We start from the raw sequence: 18,672 nt of genomic DNA on the forward strand, positions 1-18,672 counted from the left end.
CCCGAGTAGCTGGGACTACAGGCACCCACAACCGCGCCCGGCTAATTTTTTGTATAAAAAGTAGAGACGGGGTTTCACCGTGGTCTCGATCTCCTGACCTTGTGATCCGCCCGCCTCGGCCTCCCAAAGTGCTGGGATTACAGGCGTGAGCCACCGCGCCCGGCCATTTTCTTCTTTTTTGAGACAGAGTTGTGCCCTGTCACCCAGGCTGGAGTGCAGTGACGCAATCTCGGCTCACTGCAACCTCTGCTTCCTAGGTTCAAGCGATTCTCGTGTCTCAGCCTCCAGAGTAGTGGGGATTACAGGCATGTGCCACCACGTCTGGATAACTTTTGTATTTTTAGTAGAGACGAGGTCTTGCCATGTTGGCCAGGCTGGTCTCGAACTCCCGACCTCAAGTGATCCACCTGCCTTGGTTTCCCAAAGTGCTGAAGTTACAGGTGTGAGCCACCATACCTGGTCTTTAAACATTTTCGGTGGTGGCAAATCTTCATACTCTGAGGTTGGATTTGATTTGTGGAAACTGACAAAAGTTATTCTGAACCAAAGCTGGCACATGAGGTACGGGTGATCAAACTGGCTGACAGTATTTTGGTCAGAGCAGGGTATGACAATTTCTTATTTAATTTTGAAAACTACTGATGAAATCCAGAAATAATAATCATAGCTAAAATTTGTTGAGGTGTTACCATGGGTCAAACACTATGCTTAGCCCTGTGCTTATCTTACCCCTTAATACCCCAGTGTCAATTAACAGGGAAAATCTACACTTAAGAAAACGGAATCAAATGGTAATTTATTCTCCCTCTCTTTCCCAATTTATGGAATTATACATTTACTAAATTTGCCTGGCCTTTGACTTCTCTCTGTTTTGTCAGAGTCTAGTCATTTTTCCAGATGCAGCTCCGGGCCCATAATCTCTGCAGGCCCCTCCCTGACTCCACCAGCAGAGACTTCTGCTGCAGTTGCTGTCTGACCTCTTTTGGCTCGTGGTCATCATATACCAACCTGGATGGTCTTGTGGGCCTGTTGTATTTTCCCACCTAGACTACAAGCGCCTGGGGCTGGGACCATGTCTCAGGTTTATTTGTCTATCTCACAGGTGCTTGATACAACACTACTCACTACACACTCAGTTACCACTTTGCTGAGGTTCCTGAGCTGATGGAACGCAGCCCTGTGAGACGTTTCAGAACTGAATCCTAATTCTAATTTGTTACGACTAATTTCATTACTGAATGCTCTTACGCCACAGAAAGGAAGGAGTCTTCAGAACGTAACTTGTACCCAAATCTCAGGAAAAGGCCACTCTGCTCATCCTGATTGTCAATGCCCATTTTTGAAACACAACATCTAATTTATCTTTACGCCCAGAGTGCTCAAAAATGCCCCCAAGCTCAAGTATGTGCTGGAAAAGTGAAGTAATTTTAACACTAACCCAGGTGAACAATAATTAGGAAGGTGCATTTGCATTGTTTTACAAAAAGGAATAAAATATAAATTACTTTTAGATCATCTGTATATACTACTACTCTCAATTGATGTAAGTTATAGTTGATATATGTAGTTTTATGTTATAATACATAGATTCTTGATAAAGTCTAATTTTTGAAATGAATAAAACTTTAAATATAATCCAAGCTTGTGATATAAAGGATTCCTGTGATCAGACCTTCCGAGAATCTTCCCAAAAAGTTAATAACCATCTTTTTGTTGTGTGGTTAATCCTACATTTTTAGACCTGCCTGTAAATGAGTCACTTAAATTATTGGCCACTAGAGGGCAGTTTCACCAAAATTTTTCCTAATCCTCTTCCTCCTCCCACCTTCCACCCTGGTCCACAGGAGCCTGGTCCACAGCACTTACCAAGTCTTACAGACATGGTTATATATATATATCTATGGCTTCCGCAGCCCTTCAACCCACTGTTAAAAGACTTATTCTTCATACTACTCATAAGCATTTAATCCTATACTAATTTGCATTTATTTTGACTTTCCAGGTATATAAATCTTATTTTCAAGAACAGGGACTTTGCCTTCTCCTTGTTTTTATCTCTCATAGCCTAGCACAGTTCTATACAGTGTCATAACCTAAATTAAATGGATGAATGCAATCGGTGGTTTAGAGGTATATTTTAAGGTTAAACTTTTTCTTTTTTCTTTTTTTTTTTTTTTGAGACGGAGTCTCGCTCTGTCGCCCAGGCTGGAGTGCAGTGGTGTGATCTCGGCTCACTGCAAGCTCCGCCTCCCGGGTTCACGCCATTCTCCTGCCTCAGCCTCCCGAGTAGCTGGGACTACAGGCGCCCTCCACCACGGCCGGCTAATTTTTTGTATTTTTAGTAGAGATGGGGTTTCACCCTGTTAGCCAGGATGGTCTCAATCTCCTGACCTCATGATCCACCCGACTCGGCCTCCTAAAGTGCTGGGATTACAGGCGTGAGCCACCGCGCTCGGCCTCCACTTTTTTTTTTTTTTTTTTTTTGAGACAGTCTTGCTCTGTCGCCCAGGCTGGAGTACAACGGCACCATCCCAGCTCACTGCAACCTCCGCCTCCCAGGTTCAAGCGATTCTCCTGCCTCACTCTCCCAAATAGCTGAGACTGTAGGCATGTGCCACCATGCCCGGCTATTTTTTTTTATTTTTAGTAGAGAGGAGGTTTCACCATGTTAGCCAGGCTGGTATTGAACTCCTGACCTCAGTTGATCCACCTGCCTCAGCCTCCCAAAGTGCTGGGATTACAGGTGTGAGCCACCACGCCCAGCCAAGGTTAAACTTCTTAATCTACCATATCAAAATTTAAAATGTGTACACTTTTAGATCTAGCAATCCTACTTTTAAGATTCTCACCTTATAAAAAGCTACAGACAGGTACAAGAATGTTCACTATGGCACTGTTTGTAATAGCCAAAAAAATTGGGGGCCAAGGCGGGTGGACCACTTGAGTCCAGGAGTTCAAGACCAGCCTGGGCAACATGGTAAAACTCTGTCTCCTAAAAATACAAAAAGTAGCGTGGAATGGTGTCATACACCTGTGGTCTCAGCTACTCAGGGAGCTGAGGTTGGAGGATCACTTGAGTCCAGGAGACAGAGGTTGCAGTGAGCCAAGACCACGCCACTGCACTCCAGCCTGGGTGACAAGAGCCAGACCCTGCTTAAAAAAAAAAAAAAAAGTGTGTGTATATCTCTAAAGTCATAGAAAAACTCTGGGCCGGGTGCAGAGGCGCATGCTTATCATCCCAGCACTTTGGAAGGTTGGAAGGCAGAGGCAGGCAGACCACTTGAGGCCAGGAGTTTCAGACCAGCCTGGACAACATGGCAACACCCCATCTCTACAAAATAGTTTTTAAAAAATAGCTGGGCCTGGCGGTGGGCACCTGTAATCCCAGCGACTTGGGAGACTGAGGCAGGAAAATCACTTGAACCTGGGAGGTGGAAGTTGCAGTGAGCTGAATCGGCACCACTGCACTCCAGCCTGGGCAACAGAGCAAGCTTCTGTATAATAAATAAATAAATAAATAAATAAATAAATAAATAAATAAATAACTCTGAAAGTCTGGAAGAAAATAGCAAAATATTAACCATGGTTATCTTCTAGGGCAAGGGCCAGCAAACAATTTTGGGGAACAGGCCAGATAATAAATACTTTAGGCTTTGTGAGGCATCAGTCTCCAAAGCAACCCCTCAGTTCTGCCACTGCAGCGTGACAGCAGCCATGGGCAGTCCACAGCAGATGAGCCTGGCTGTGTTCCACCACAGCTGTGTGGGCACTGCAACTTCCATGTCATTTAAACTTCAAATGTTACAAGATATTCTGTTTTGATTTCTTTTCAGCCATCTCAACATGAGCTGACATTTTTAGTTCATGGCTCTACAAAATTAGATGGCAGACGAGTTGGCCCCAACCCCTGCTGTAGAGGATAAAACAGGAAGAGTAAAAAGGGAAACTTTCCTCCAAGGAAGTGATGGGATTATACGTGAATGTTACTTTCTTTTTGTGCGTTCTTCTCCTTTTCAAATAAAAATAAAATCTGAAATAAACCTAGAAGTGAGACCACCAAATCCCACCCTTAGTACTAACATAAACGTCAATGAAATGAAGTCCTGGGGCTCACCTTTGCCTTGGACCTCACGGTGATCAGGGAGCTCCCAAACCTTGAGCTGGCCTGCAAAACATGCTGTCTGTTAATGGACTTTGGAGAACACAGCGCAATACTTTATCTGTTTAAAATAAGCCAAGGGGCATTGTTTTGGTAATTTTTCTTTCTTCAGTCTTTCAAGGGATACTTACTTCAGGAGAAATCAATACATATTGGGCCTGAAGAAAAAAATTGAGAAGAGAGACAACGTTATTACTGTTTGTGTGGTTTTCTAAAATCAATTTTAATTATACCCTTATACCCTCATTTCTACATTTCTTTTTTTTTTTTTTGAGACAGAGTCTCACGCTGTCACCCAGGCTGGAGTACAGTGGCGCGATTTCAGCTCACTGCAACCTCTGCCTCCCAGGTTCAAGCAAGTCTCCTGCCTCAGCCTCCTGAGTAGATGGAATTACAGGCGTGTACCACCACGCCTGGCTAATTTTTTTTGTATTTTTAGTAGAGGGGGGTTTCGCCATGCTGGCCAGGCTGGTCTCGAACTCCTTACCTCAGGTGATCTGCCCACCTCGACCTCCCAAAGTGCTGGGATTACAGGCATGAGCCACCACGCCCGGCCTCATTTCTACATTTCTTGATTAGCCTTACAAATGTGCATGCCCTTTGACCCCAGAAATTCTACTTATAGAAATACAGGTCAGAAAATTAACCAGATGTATAAAAATGTTTATGTGACTCTTTACCATAAATATTATTTAAAAACAGTGATAATTGGAAATGGCACAAATGACTAATAATAGTTACTTAAATAATGGGTAAATAAACTATGGTTTATCTGTAGATAAAATACTCATCAGCCGGTAAATATCATATTATATAAGAATATCAGATAACATAAGAAAATGTTCTTGGCATATTGGTAGGTAAAAAAGAAAAAAAAAAAAATCAGGTTAAGGCCAGGCGCAGTGGCTCACGCCTATAATCCCAGCACTTTGGGAGGCCGAGGCAGGCGGATCACTGGAGGTCAGGAGTTCAAGACCAGCCTGGCCAATGTGGTGAAACCCCCACCTCTACTAAAAATACAAAAATTAGCTGGGCATGGTAGTGTGCACCTGTAGTCCCAGCTACTCAGGAAGCTGAGGCAGGAGAATCACTTGAACCTGGGAGGCAGAGGTTGTACTGAGCCGAGATCATGCCACTGCACTGCAGCCTGGATGACAGAGTGAGATTCCATTAAAAAAAAAAAAAAGTTACAAAATTATGCACAAATTATGCACAATAGGATCACAATTGTCAACCAAAATATGCACACACATAGTGTAATATTTACGGGTAGGCTTTGGAATCAGATCTTGGTACAAATTCCTGTTGTGCCACGTCCTTCCTAGCAGTGTAACTTTGAATAAACTTCCTCTCTGATCTTTAATTTTTTTGTTTTAAGACAGGGTCTCCCTATGTTGCCCAAGCTGGTCCTGAACTCCTGGGCTCAAGGGATCCTCCTGCCTCAGCCTCCCAAAGTGCTGGGATTACAGGTGTGAGCCACCACACTCAGCTAAGATCTTTAATTTTTTTAATCTGTAAATGGGCATAATATTAATTTCATAACTTTTATGTGGATTAAATGATACACAGTTCTTAGCATATGCATACTAAATGCACAATAAACAGTAGTAATTAAAGTCATAGGAAAAATACTAGCAGGATACGCTCTAAAGGTAAACAGGTATTAGCTCTGCAGAGTGGAATTTTAGGTAGATAATTTTTAATTCTCTTCTTTGTACATTTTGTATTTTCTAAAATTTTCATAGTAAACTTTCACTAATTTTGCAATTTAAAAAATAATTTAAAAATTTTTAAAATAGGTGGGGTGTGGTGGCTCATGCCTGTAATCCCAGCACTTTGGGCTGTAATCACCGCCTGGCCAACATGGTGAAACCCTGTCTCTACTAAAAACACAAAAAATTAGCCGGGCGTGGTGGCGCATGTCTGTAGTCTCAGCTATTTGGGAGGCTGAAGCAGGAGAATGGCTTGAACCTGGGAGGAGGAGGTTGAAGCGAGCCGAGACCCTGCCACTGCACTTCAGCCTAAGTGACAGAGCCAGACTCTATCTCAAAAAAAAAAAAAAAAAAAAAAAAAAAAAAGTTAAATAATGGCCAAATGTTTTAGGCTCAGGAAATGTAACCTAAGGAAACTCACCCAAAACAGGAATAAACAAAGAAATGAAACAAAAAGCAAAAGACAGGCCGTTTTAATGAAACTCCAGTGGCTGGCCGGGCATGGTGGCTCATGCCTGTAATCTCAGCACTTTGAGAGGCCAGGTGGAAGGACTGCTTCAGCCCAAGAGTTCAGTACCAGCCTGGGCAACATAGTGAGGCTCCATCTCTACAAAAGATTAAAAGATTAGCCGGGTGTGGTGGCACATGCCTGTAGTCTAGCTACTCGGGAGGCTGAGACAAGAAAATCACCTGAGTCCAGGAGTTTGAGGCTGCAGTGAGCCATGATCACACCACGGCACTCCAGCCTGGGCAATGGAACAGGAACCCGTCTCTATTTTAAAAAGAGAAACTCCAATGACCATGGCCTGTTTTCTTTCTTCTGTGCTGTGGGTGCCTGACCAAGCAGTGGGAGGCTGTGTGACCAGGAACCTATATAACACCAAGTCCGGCGGGACTTTAGCTCTGGGCAGAAATGTTGCAGAACTGTAAGAACTGCAGGCAGCTGGGGCCCACAAAACATGGGCAGATGATGGTGTCCTGACCCTAGAATGTATGAATTCAGGTAAGCATTTTATAGTGGACATGAGTTAACAAGGAATCAGCGATTAGTGATCCTTTCCCAGTAAGGTATAGGATTTTATAGAACACTTTACCTTTTCTTCTGGACATGGAGTCATCCACGATTTGCATTTGCCAGTCATGTCACCAAGGGTGGTCTCTTTGCCATTATATACATAAACTCGGCCATCTTCTCCCCCAATCAGCCCAGAGGTTACATCTGCTATCCTCAGGGGGGCTGCCACAATGATTTCATCTGTAAACAATAAAAACCGACAGAAGGAAGTATTTGACTCCTCACTGTCATCTTTTCCTTGTTCTGCTACTGGATCCTAACCCAACCTCCTGCAAATAATATTCGTGTCTCCTTTAGCCTGCTGTGATTTCACCCTGGCAAAGGCAAGGCTTTTGTTTCCTACTTCATTCATCAATAGCAGTTACCACAGGTGATTCTCATATTACTACCTTCCAGAAGTGCAACTCCCTCTCTGGTCTCGCCTGATTCAAGATCTATCTAAACGTCCTTAGGCCACGGGACTGTCAATTATAAGGGCAGAGCCCAGATGATGCAATTAGGAGATCCACCCACTGGGCAAAGGGACTCAATTCTTGTCAAAGGGTCCTGTTCCTTTCTTACCTACGCCATCATCATCCAGGTCACTCAAGTGCAGAACGCCACCAAATCGAGAGAAGCGGCGGTCTCCGCTGAAGGTGCTGAGCAGCGGAGGCTGCAGGTCGGATGTGAGCGCGTACATCCGAGTGGCTCCGCCTTGGTGCAGGGTCATGGTCAGGAATGCCATCTTAGACACGTCATCTGAAATGAACCACAGTTCCTGCTGGCCTCACAAAAATGAAGGCATTACAGAACACGGAATAGCATCCCATTCTCAAGTGACGCTGATCACTCGGGATCCTACAGGACAGCTGGTTTCAGTGCCGGTCAACTCCGGCAGACAGGGAGGTACAACCAGCTGGGGCACCAAGGCACAAACACCAGAGAGCTTCAGTGATTTCCCTCCAGGCAGGTATTCTCTTTTCCGGTCGTATCCCCCTAATACAGTCTCCACACAACCACCTTTTTATTTTCTCATATCACAAACTGCCTAGGTCACCCCCATGACGGACACATCCAAACACAAGTAGACTCTGGACGGAGTCCAAACTCTTCACAAGGCCTTACAGAATCTGACTCCCACTTGGGGATCTAGCGCCATTAACCCTTTCACCCACACTTCATCATTATGAACTTAAACCACAGCCCAAACTATGTGTTCAATTTCGGCCTTTGGACATGATGTGCTCTCTGCCTGGAATAGAGGCATACCCTCCCGTGCTCCCCGTCCACACCCCTCTGCTGGCTACTCCTGCTCACCCTGCGGAATTTGGCTCTGGTGTCCTCTCCTCTGGGAAGCCTTTCCTAACCTCCCTGGTCTAAAGCAGAGGCCGCTTCCATGTGCTCCCATACGTAATAACACCGAGTCCAGTGGGACTTTAGCTCTGGGCACAAACGCTGCAGAACTACAAGAACTGCAGACAGCTGGGGCCCACAAAACATGGTCAAGTGATTGTGTCCTGACCCCAGGACCTCTGAGTTCAGGTAAGCATTTTACAGTGGACATGAGCTGGCCCAGTGCCTTCCGAATACCCATGGCAGGGCAGCACCGCTCTGCATTCACTCCTGTGTCTCTGCATCAGGCGTCCATTCCACAAGCAGTGGGGTCATGGCTCTGTCTCTCTAGCCACTGTCGCTAGCATGGTGCTTGGTTCTGTACAAGTATTTAATAAAGTGTTTTTTGAATTAATGAATTTTGAACAAACTCAAAGCTAGTTGTTGGAATTTCGCTGTAAACTTTGTTATTTGGAACAGAGCTTTGATTTCAGAAATATAAATGGCACCTGTGGGTTGGCGGGGCTGGTGGCCCTCTGAGAAGTTTGTCGTACACTGGCAAAGCATCAGTGCATGGATACGATCTCACGTCAGCGTCCACTGAGTTTTGTGTGTAAAACTGAGCTAATTTGACCTGTTTTTTCAGACAAACTTGTGCCTTGTTTACAGGAAACTGTCCACTAGAAGCCACTGAGGGCCCAAAGCAGAGTCAGCAACAACACTCAGAAATAACAGCCAGAAAACAGTAGGAAATAAGAAACACTATTTTAAAAGCTCAGCAATCCGGAGCTTCCCGATGTAGGGTAAACAACCTGACCTAACACAATGTCTCCTAAGAAAACAATGTGCCAACAAAGTACAATAGTTAATATTCAGAGTGAAAGCCCAAAATATCAAGGAAAGTTGAAATGAGAGAAAATCTTCATTCCTTTTTTTTTTTTGAGACGGAGTCTCGCTCTGTCGCCCAGGCTGGAGTGCAGTGGTGTGATCTCAGCTCACTGCAAGCTCTGCCTCCTGCGTTCAAGCGATTCTTCTGCCTCAGCCTCCCAAGTAGCTGGGATGACAGGTACCCACCACCACATCTGGCTAATTTTTTGTATTTTTAGTAGAGATGGGGTTTCACTGTGTTAGGCAGGATGGTCTCGATCGCCTGACCTTGTGATCCGCCTGCCTCGGCCTCCCAAAGTGCTGCGATTACAGGCATGAGCCACTGCGCCTGGCCACGTTCCCTTTCTTTTCATGCTTCCTAAAGGGACCATTGAGCTCCCTGGAGCGCCCAGGAATACAGTAATACTTTCAGCTCTCTGTCCACTCCCTGCCTCAGTCCTTCCACAGGCAGGAGGGTACCTGAGGCTTCTCCCTCTGGCTATGCCACTGACAGGATGAACACTGGCCCCACTGCATGTGGGAGAATCTCAGAGAAGTCACCCCAAGGTCCAGCTTTTGGAGCAAGAATTAACCTGAATAGGGCTGCCCATTAAGACTGTGTTCTCTAATCCAACTATGTCAGCTCTTCAAAAGTACATATTTTGATATCCCTCTGAATGATTCATGAATCTATTTCAGAAATGATTTGAAATGCACAAGGATGAGGAAGAATTGTAATTAATCAATACTCCCAAATCTCTAACATGCATCACAGTCTGTTAAAGAAGAGAAGAATATAATTTAAAATAATTTCATCAAAGTGTTTTTTTAATTCTTCAGAATTAAAACAGAAGAATCTAGACACTTGGAAATTTCAGTCATTCAAAACACCTCACCCTCTCAATCATGCAAACCAAACAATGGATTATCATACACACTTAGACAATTAAGGAGAAAAAACTCAAGGTAATGTTGTAGGCATTTCTATATTATTTTAGTAATGAAAATAATCCTGAAGAACTTTGGCTTTTAAAAGGGCTACATGTAGCAGAGGCCTTTATGAATTCTCAAATTCCAGAATGCTACTATAACACAGAATTCCTTCTGTAATGCTTATACCTTCTAGTTAACATAGAAGTCCGTCTGTAATGCTTATATCTTCGAATTAAGGACCATTATCTTTTTGACCTCCACATTGTCTTCATTTCTGCCATAGGCACTAGCCCCTAGGGTTGTGTTTGGGTTGTGGGGGTGGCAGGTATTTTTTAAATAAACACACACAAGTATTTTACTTCTCAAGTGGAACTTTTCTTCCAGTGGAGGGAGCAGAAAACAACAGAGCTATTGTAATACATAGGTGCATCTCACCAACTCTACTCTTGAAAACCACAGGAAAGAGGATATCATCTTGCAACGTGGTTCATACTCACGTCTCAGAAAAACTATAAACCTGCTGGACATGGTGGCTTATGCCTATAATCCCAGCACTTTGGGAGGCTGAGGCAGGAGGATCACTTGAGCTCATGGACCTTCCTGGGTAATGCAGTGAGACCCTATCACTACAAAAAAATAGGGCATCAGTGGCATGTGCCTGTAGTCGGAGCTACTCAAGAGGCTGAGGCGGGAGGATCACTTGACCTCAGGAGTTCAGGGTTACAGTGAGCTGTGGTCACACCACTGCACTCCAGACTGGGCAACAGAGCAAGACCCTATTGCTTAAAAAGAAAAAGAAAAATTATCAACTATAAGTTACTTAATGTCACCAGCTTTCAGGATTACTGCAAAATAGTCAAAACTATGAAGATGTCAAGAAGATCTTCTATATTTCATCATTATCAAAAGTATGAAAAATACTAAAAAAAAAAAAAAAAAAAAGCATAATCCAGGTGTGGTGGCACATGCCTGTAGTCCCAGCTACTTGTGAGCCTAAGACAGGAGGATCACTTGAGCCCAGAAGTTCATGGCCAGCCTGGACAACATAGCAAGACTCCATCTATTTAAAAAAAAGCATAAAGAAGAAAATTTATATAATATATATTTCTTTGTGGAGCGTGAGATAGGTAGGTAGGTAGAGAGATATCTATAAACACACATTTTAAACAAAATGGAGATTTTGTGGATTATAAAATTTTAAATCTGATTCTTTTCACATTTAGGCTATTTCTAGCTTTTCACTACTATAAATAATATAGCCATCCCTCAGTATCCACAAGGGATTGGTTCCAGGGCCTCTCACAGATACCAAAATCCACAGATGCTCAAGTATCTGATATAAAATGGTGTAGTGGCTGGGCGCAGTGGCTCACGCCTGTAATCCCAGCACTTTGGGAGGTCGAGGTGGGCAGATCACCTGAGGTAAGGAGTTCGAGACCAGCCTGGCCAGCATGGCGAAACCCCCCTCTACTAAAAATACCAAAAAAAAAAAAAAAATTAGCTGGGCATGGTGGTGCACGTTTGTACTCCCAGCTACTCAGGTGACTGAGGCAGGAGAATTGCTTGAACCCGGGAGGCAGAGGCTGCAGTGAGCTGAGATCACGCCACTACACTCCAGTCTGGGCAAGAGAGTGAGACTCTGTCTCAAAAAGAAAAAAAAAAAGTAGATCAAAATTCTCCAATTTAGATTAATCTGTGCCTTACAGCTGTGATTCCCAAACTGCACACTGAAGCGCTTCAGTGAACTCGCAGAGATGCTGTCGATATTTTGAAATTTCAAAGGTAATAGTGACATCTGACACCACATGAACTACTAGGTGGAGGCCAGTCACAGTTACGACATGAGAGCCCTGCATTCCTTTCAGTGATGCCACATCTTTGCAAAGCTGCATATTCGGGGATGGTTGTGATAAAACGCAGGTACTATGCAAAAATTGCTGTAGATTAGGAAATGAGAGAAGTTGCGTCTAACCTGATTCCAAGATTTGAAAAGCTGTACAGTATGCAAGACGTGTGCCCCGTATGGTCACACAGGCACTGCATTTCTAAAGGTCCTATGCCTGTCTTCACATTGGCCTGTCTCTGACTTGAAATTCTCAACAATTTTTTAACAAGGGGCCCTGCATTTTTATTTGGAACTGCGCCCCACAAATTGCGTGGGTGAAATACAAGTAAAATACAAGTAAAAATGGGAAAATCTGAACAATGTGGGTGAAATATATCAATAACAATAACCTGATTGTGATATTAATTTATATATATTTATATCTGATATATACATTTATATATAATTCATATATAGATACACATATGTATATATTATAGATACACATAATATGTATATATTATAGATAGGCATATATATTATAGATACACATATCCACATATAATCTGTATACATTATATGTACATATATACACGTTATATATACATATTACATACATATGTATGCGATATATACATATTATATACATTTATATTATATGTAGTATACTTATATACACGTTATAAATTAACATTATATACATATATAAAAGTTATAATTAAACTTATTTTCTATTTTTATTTATTTTTTTATAAATGGGGTCTCACTGTGGTGCGATCATAGCTCACTGCAGCCTTGAACTCCTGGGCTCAAGTGATCTTCCCACCTCAGCCTCCCGAGTAGATGGAACCACACGTGCACATCACCATGCCTATGCCTAGCTTTTTTTTTTTTTTTTCTGTAGAGGTGGGGTCTCCCTATATTGCCCAGGCTGGCCTCAAATTCTTGGGCTCATTACAGCAATTACTACTGTTACTGCTTAAGACCGTCATTACAAGACTGACAAAGGAGGACAAACGTAGAAATGAAAACTTAAAGCAAACAAAGCTGTTTTTCTCTGGTGGTTGTTTTGTTTTTTGTTTTGTTTTGTTTTTGTTTTTGAGACGGAGTCCTGCCCTGTCGCCCAGGCTGGAGTGCAGTGGCTCGATCTCAGCTCACTGCAAGCTCTGCTTCCTGGGTTCAAGCAATTCTTGTGGCTCAGCCTCTGGAGTAGCTGGGATTACAGCTGTCCGCCACTGCACTTGGCTAATTTTTGTATTTTTAGTAGAAACAGGGTTTCACCATGTTGGTCAGGTTGGTCTCTAACTCCCGACCTCAAGTGATCCACCCACCTCTGCCTCCCAGAGTGCTAGGATTACAGGAGTGAGCCACCACACCCCGCCTGCCTGATCCACTTCTGCCTATTATTCAAATCTTTCCCATATTGCATGAAACAAAAATCTTTCTGAAAAATAGTTTGATTATATATAACAAGAGCTTTTAGAAAGATTAGATCCTCTACTCCAGGAATTCCATCTCCAGGAATCTATCCAAAAACGAATCAGAAAGGCAGTCAAAGATGAGGTACATGAGTGTTCAATAATTCCTTATTCACAATAGTGTAACACTGGAAACAAACCTACAATTCCACCAACAGGGTGATGTTAGTAAATGTTGGCATGAAACAAATGCAACATAGATATCAAAAATCATGTTTTAGCAGAATATTTACTAGCATGAGAATGTGCTTAAGACATAAAATAAGTAAAAAAAGTAGGTATGACAATATCGTATATAGTTATAAGCTTCAGTTTTTAAATATCTGGGTAAGGGGTGATTTTTCTCCTTCTGTATATTTCCTTGTAATTTCACAAATTTTCACAATAAGCATAATTCACCTTTATAATCTGGGAGGGAATAGTTTTTGTTGTTTTTTTTTAAAAAAAAAAAAAAGACTCTCTTTCCCATAAATAAAATAACAGTTTATTAAAATATGTCTTCACGGCTGGGTGCAGTGGATCATGCCTGTAATCCCAGCATTTTGGGAGGCCGAGGCGGGAGGATTACTTGAGCCCAGGAGTTAGAGACTAGCCTGGCCACCATGTAGAGATCCTGTCTCTACGACAAATAAAAAATTAGCCAGTGTGGTGGCTGATACATGCCTGTAGTCCCAGCTACTCAGGAGGCTGAGGTACAAGGATCACTTGAGCCCAGGAGGTCAAGGCTGCCGTGAGCCTTAAGAGCACTGCTGCACTCTAGCCTGGGTGACACAGCAAGACTGTCTCAAAAGAGAAAAAAAAAAACAGATAGGTCCTCATAGTGGACCTATTCCTAATGAACTCACTTATACAATTTTTCTCTAGCTCCAAGTTCAATGGGATAGGGGATTTAAAACACACTAAGTTACTTTCATATGTCATTTTCAACAAACCTTTGAAATAGATTTTTATTTTATTTTATTTCATTCTATTGTTTAGATGAAGTCTTGCTCTGTTGCCCAGGCTGGAGTGCAGTGGCATGATCCTGGCTCACTGCAACTTCTGCCTCCCAGGTTCAAGCGATTCTCCTGCCTCAGCCTCCTGAGTAGCTGGGATTACAGGTGTGCACCACCACACCTGGCTACTTTTTGTATTTTTAGCAGAGGCGAGGTTTCACCATGTTGGCCAGGTTGGTCTCCAACTCCTGACCTCAAGTTATCCTCTCACCTTGGCCTCCCAAAGTGCTGGGATCACAGGTGTGAGCCACCACACCCGGCCTGAAATATTTATAATTTCAGTTTTGTAGATGGTGATACAAAAGTTCTGAGAGGTGAAGTAACTTCCCCAAAGTTACATAGATTGCTATTAACGAAAAAAGGAAATATTTAAATCTAGATCTGTTCAGCTCCAGATCTCATAACTTTCCTCCAATACAATGCGTACAAGGAGCCACACGACTGAAAGGAAGCAAAGTGTCGCGGTGCATGACCTACCACGTGTCGGGGCTCCCACCAGCAGCACCTGGGTCAGAGTTCCATTCATCAGCACGTGGCCACTGGACAGGGAAGTACCCAGTTTCCCCATTGCCTGTGAGATACAATAAATCAATACTGTATAGGCGGGAAAGCTTTGTTGGAGTGTCCACTCTCCTGTGGGGGAGGGCTTGCCATACCTTGTCTCCAACAATGGTAAACCAGCTTTGGCTGTTTGGTGGGAAGTAGCCATACACCCTCCCAAGGCTCTTTTTCTCATCTCGGATGTGTAACAAACGGCCCAGCCTAGAATGAAGCACACTGGGCTTAGCTGCCAGGCACAAGACTGAGAGCAGGCCAGGTACTCAGGTGCAAGGAAAGGAAATGCACCTCCCCCCATCCAGGCCTCCCAGCAGGCTCTCTGTCTCTGTGATCCTAGGCCTGAAAGCGTGGGGACTATCGGAGTTAATCGCAACATCCAGGTTCTCCAGGTGCCACACCCACCATTCTGCCTCCCAATTGACAGGCCTCCCAGCAGACTCTCTGGGATAGAGGTATAGGGGTACCTACTGTTATGGGCTCAATGGTGGTCCTTCCATCCCTACACTTAAGTCCTAACCCCCAGTATCTCTGAATGTGATCGTATTTGAAGATAGAATCATTAAAGAGGTGATTAAGTTAAGACGAGGTCATTTGGGTGAACCCTGATCCAATACAACGGATGTCTTTCAAAGAAGAGGAGAGGCAGGAGGATCACTTGAGCCAGTTTGAGATCAGCCTGGGCAACACTGCAAAAACCCATCCCTATAGAAATGTTTTTAAATTAAAAAAAAAAATGAATTAGGCATGGGTACACACTTGTAGTCCCAGCTATTCAGGAGGCTGAGGCAGGAGGATCCCTTGAGCCTATGAGTTCGAGGCTGCAGTGAGTTACCACTGCCCTCTGCCCTTTGCAACAGAGTAAACCCTCACCCCTTCCTCCCAAAAGAAAAAAGCAGAAGTGAGGAATGTGTCACAGACACACACAGAGGGAAGACAGCCATCTGCAAGCTAAGGAGAGCGGCATCAGGAGAAACCAGCTCTCTGACCTCAACCTTGATCTTCGACTTCTAGCTTCCAGAACTGTGAGAAAGTAACACACTTGTCTATTGTATTTTTGTATTTCTAAAGAGGAGAATTTGCAACCTTGCCCAGAGCCTTGGCTTTTCCTTCAAAGGTCAAGCATTTCCTACCCCTTCTGCCTGAGTCCCATGCTCAGTGGGCTCCACAGCAGCTGGTACCTGCCCCTGTGGCCACGGGTCCCAGCCCCAGCATCAGTCTCACCTGCTGGCATTCTTCCAGGTCGGGCTCCCAACCAGCAGCAAGGTTCTGTTGTCCACAGTGACACCGTGAAGGGAGTATCCAAACCAGGCAAAGTCTTCCTCGCCTCTCACCGTCCAGTTGGCCGCCTCCACGTTCAGTTTCTCTAAAGAAGACAACTCATCCTTTTTACTAATACTTTAAGTGAGAGGACTACTGGGGTGAAAAGAAAGCATCCTTTTCATAGCCTAATAGAAGTGGGTTCGTTTTGTTGAGCTTTTGCCAGAAGTCTTTTATGTTCCCACGCTGATCCCAGGACCCCAATGTCAAAAATGAATCTCACACTTCATAGGAGAAATACATTTCTAGAGTTCACTTCTGTGGAGCGGAGGATGCTATTTAAAAAGACTCTGGGCCAGGTGTGGTGGCTCACACCTGTAATCCCGGCACTTTGGGAGGCCAAGGCGGGTGGATCACCTGAGGTCAGGAGTTCAAGACCAGCCTAACCAATATTGTGAAACCCCGTCTCTACTAAAAATACAAAAATTAGCCAAGCGTGGTGGCGTGTGCCTGTAGTCCCAGCTACTCAGGAGGCTGAGACAGAATTGCTTGAAGCTGGGAGGTGGAGCTTGCAGTGAGCCAAGATCATGCTACTGCACTCCAGCCTGGGTGACATAGTGAGACTCTGTCTCAAAACAAAACAAAACAAAACAAACAAACAAAAATGGCTATGGGCTGTTGAGAGCACCACTAAGATGCTGTTGGTGCAAAGCCTCCTCAGTGTTTCTATTTTACATAGAGACACTATGGGAATAGTCTATTTGCCCTCTTTGGCTCTCTACCTAGAAATTGTGGGTCACCTTTTGTATTTTCAGTGAATCTATGCACATCACTTGCCAGAACATCTTTAAGAGTAACGGACTGTTAGAAAATGTTGGTGAAATTATATGGAATAAGGAAAAAGGCCATAAACTCCTATGCAGGATAAGTTAGCGTAGACACACAGAGTAGCCATGGTCTCCACCCCTTCCCCCTCAGGCACTACCTTTGTCGCTCAGGCTGGGGCCAGAATAAAACGCAGCCACAATTCCCTTCTGCTTCCCTCCACCTGGTGCAAAAGGGGAGCCAATGACCAGATCGGGCTCACTGTCTCCATTCACATCTGCAGCCAAGAGAGTCCAGCCCAAGTTACAGTAGATGTCCTTAAGAAGAAACCAGGAAAGCACATTTTACCCAGCCCTGGTGGCAAACAGGATACAGTAAGTTCTAGGTTTCTGCGCCTGGCTAAAGTGGTAAACATACCTGGCAAGAGATGGTGATGTTAGGGGAAGAAGACATTCTTCCTTGTTTGGAACCAAAGTAGACATACACGGCACCCTAGATAAGGACAAACAGCAGACAGACATGAGGCTCTGGTGGTGACCCAAGAACCTTAAATAACAGCAAGACAAAAAGGACTGACTCTGGGTCCAGGTATGGTGGCTGATGCCTATAATCCCAGTGCTTTGGGAGGCCCAAGTGGGAACATGGCTTGAGGCCAGGAGTTCCAAGACCAGCCTGGACAACATAGTGAGATTCTGGGTCCACGAAAAATAAATTTTTAATTAAAGCGAGACCTTGTCAAATTATCACCACCCCCAATGGTTGGGAGCTTGACGACAGACAGAAATCCATCCTATGCATGGCTGCTGGGCTGAAAGGAATTTTTTTAAAGTCTGTCACTTCTATCAGACTATGAGAGTCCGCAATGCAGAAATGATGGCACTTATATCTTTGCCTCCGTGATGTCTTACTCAAGATCTGAAAGGAGCTGGGCACATTCCTCAGCCCCGGGCTCAAAACTCCCTGAGCCTAGCACAAACACATCCCATCCTCCCATCCCACCACCATATATCTCTCAAACTCCCTGAGCCCAGTATAAACACCACCTGGAAAGTCTCCGATAAGGGGACAGCCGTTCAAGGTTACTGAAAGCGCAGGAGCCAAAAGAATTTCTTTGTTCCCCTACAACTTTCGGGCTATAAAAAGCAAACGCTCGCATTGTTCGGGGCCCTCTTGTATACTGTGTAAAGGAGGGACCAGGTTCGAACTTGTAGTAAAGATCCTTGCCGCTTGGCTTTGACTCTGGACTCTGGTGGTCTTCTTTGGGGAACAAACAGTCTGGGCATAACAGATCCTCCACACACAATTGTGCAGTGTGCTTGCAGAATGACTTACTCAACTCCTTGCCCACTTCAAGGCCCAGCACAGTTTCAGGCTCTTCCATGAAGCCCCCAGGCCACACCCTGTTGTACCCATGGCACATCTGAATGCCAACATACCACATCGGTACCACTTGTCTGCCTGAGGATACATACTGTGCTATTTTATTCTGTGTTACCAATCAGTTCCTCCTATAACTTGCCTGTCTCAATCCCCATTCATTCTACAAGCACTTCTTTCCCATCATAAGCTATGTACTAGGTGCACAATGACAAAGAAGACCAATCTCTATCCTCCTGAAAGGCTGGCATGCAGGTCATTATGACACCCAGGGAAGAAGGGGCTGTAACAGGTACAAGC

The 18,672-nt window shown here is 44.1% G+C and overlaps 2 protein-coding genes across 6 annotated transcripts in view; one reads left to right on the forward strand and one right to left on the reverse strand.

Moving 5' to 3' along the window:
* ACOT13 (acyl-CoA thioesterase 13) overlaps positions 1-18,672 on the forward strand; it is an 812,642-nt gene that overhangs the window by 543,394 nt on the left and 250,576 nt on the right. The gene's annotated exons all lie outside the window — the stretch shown is intronic.
* The window catches only part of GPLD1 (glycosylphosphatidylinositol specific phospholipase D1), a 70,655-nt gene that overhangs the window by 5,974 nt on the left and 46,009 nt on the right, over positions 1-18,672 (reverse strand). For all 4 annotated transcript variants that reach the window (XM_050788203.1, XM_050788201.1, XM_050788204.1 and 1 more), the window contains 9 exons: positions 17,413-17,487; positions 17,156-17,312; positions 16,135-16,276; positions 15,012-15,117; positions 14,833-14,926; positions 7,508-7,684; positions 6,966-7,126; positions 4,291-4,317; positions 4,115-4,165 (listed from right to left, as the gene is read on the reverse strand). In XM_050788203.1, the coding sequence (XP_050644160.1) occupies positions 4,115-4,165; positions 4,291-4,317; positions 6,966-7,126; positions 7,508-7,684; positions 14,833-14,926; positions 15,012-15,117; positions 16,135-16,276; positions 17,156-17,312; positions 17,413-17,487 (990 nt within the window). The remainder of the gene's footprint in view (positions 1-4,114; positions 4,166-4,290; positions 4,318-6,965; positions 7,127-7,507; positions 7,685-14,832; positions 14,927-15,011; positions 15,118-16,134; positions 16,277-17,155; positions 17,313-17,412; positions 17,488-18,672) is intronic.

This window comes from Macaca thibetana, chromosome 4, assembly GCF_024542745.1.
Source record: "Macaca thibetana thibetana isolate TM-01 chromosome 4, ASM2454274v1, whole genome shotgun sequence".
NCBI classification, from domain to species: domain Eukaryota; kingdom Metazoa; phylum Chordata; class Mammalia; order Primates; family Cercopithecidae; genus Macaca; species Macaca thibetana.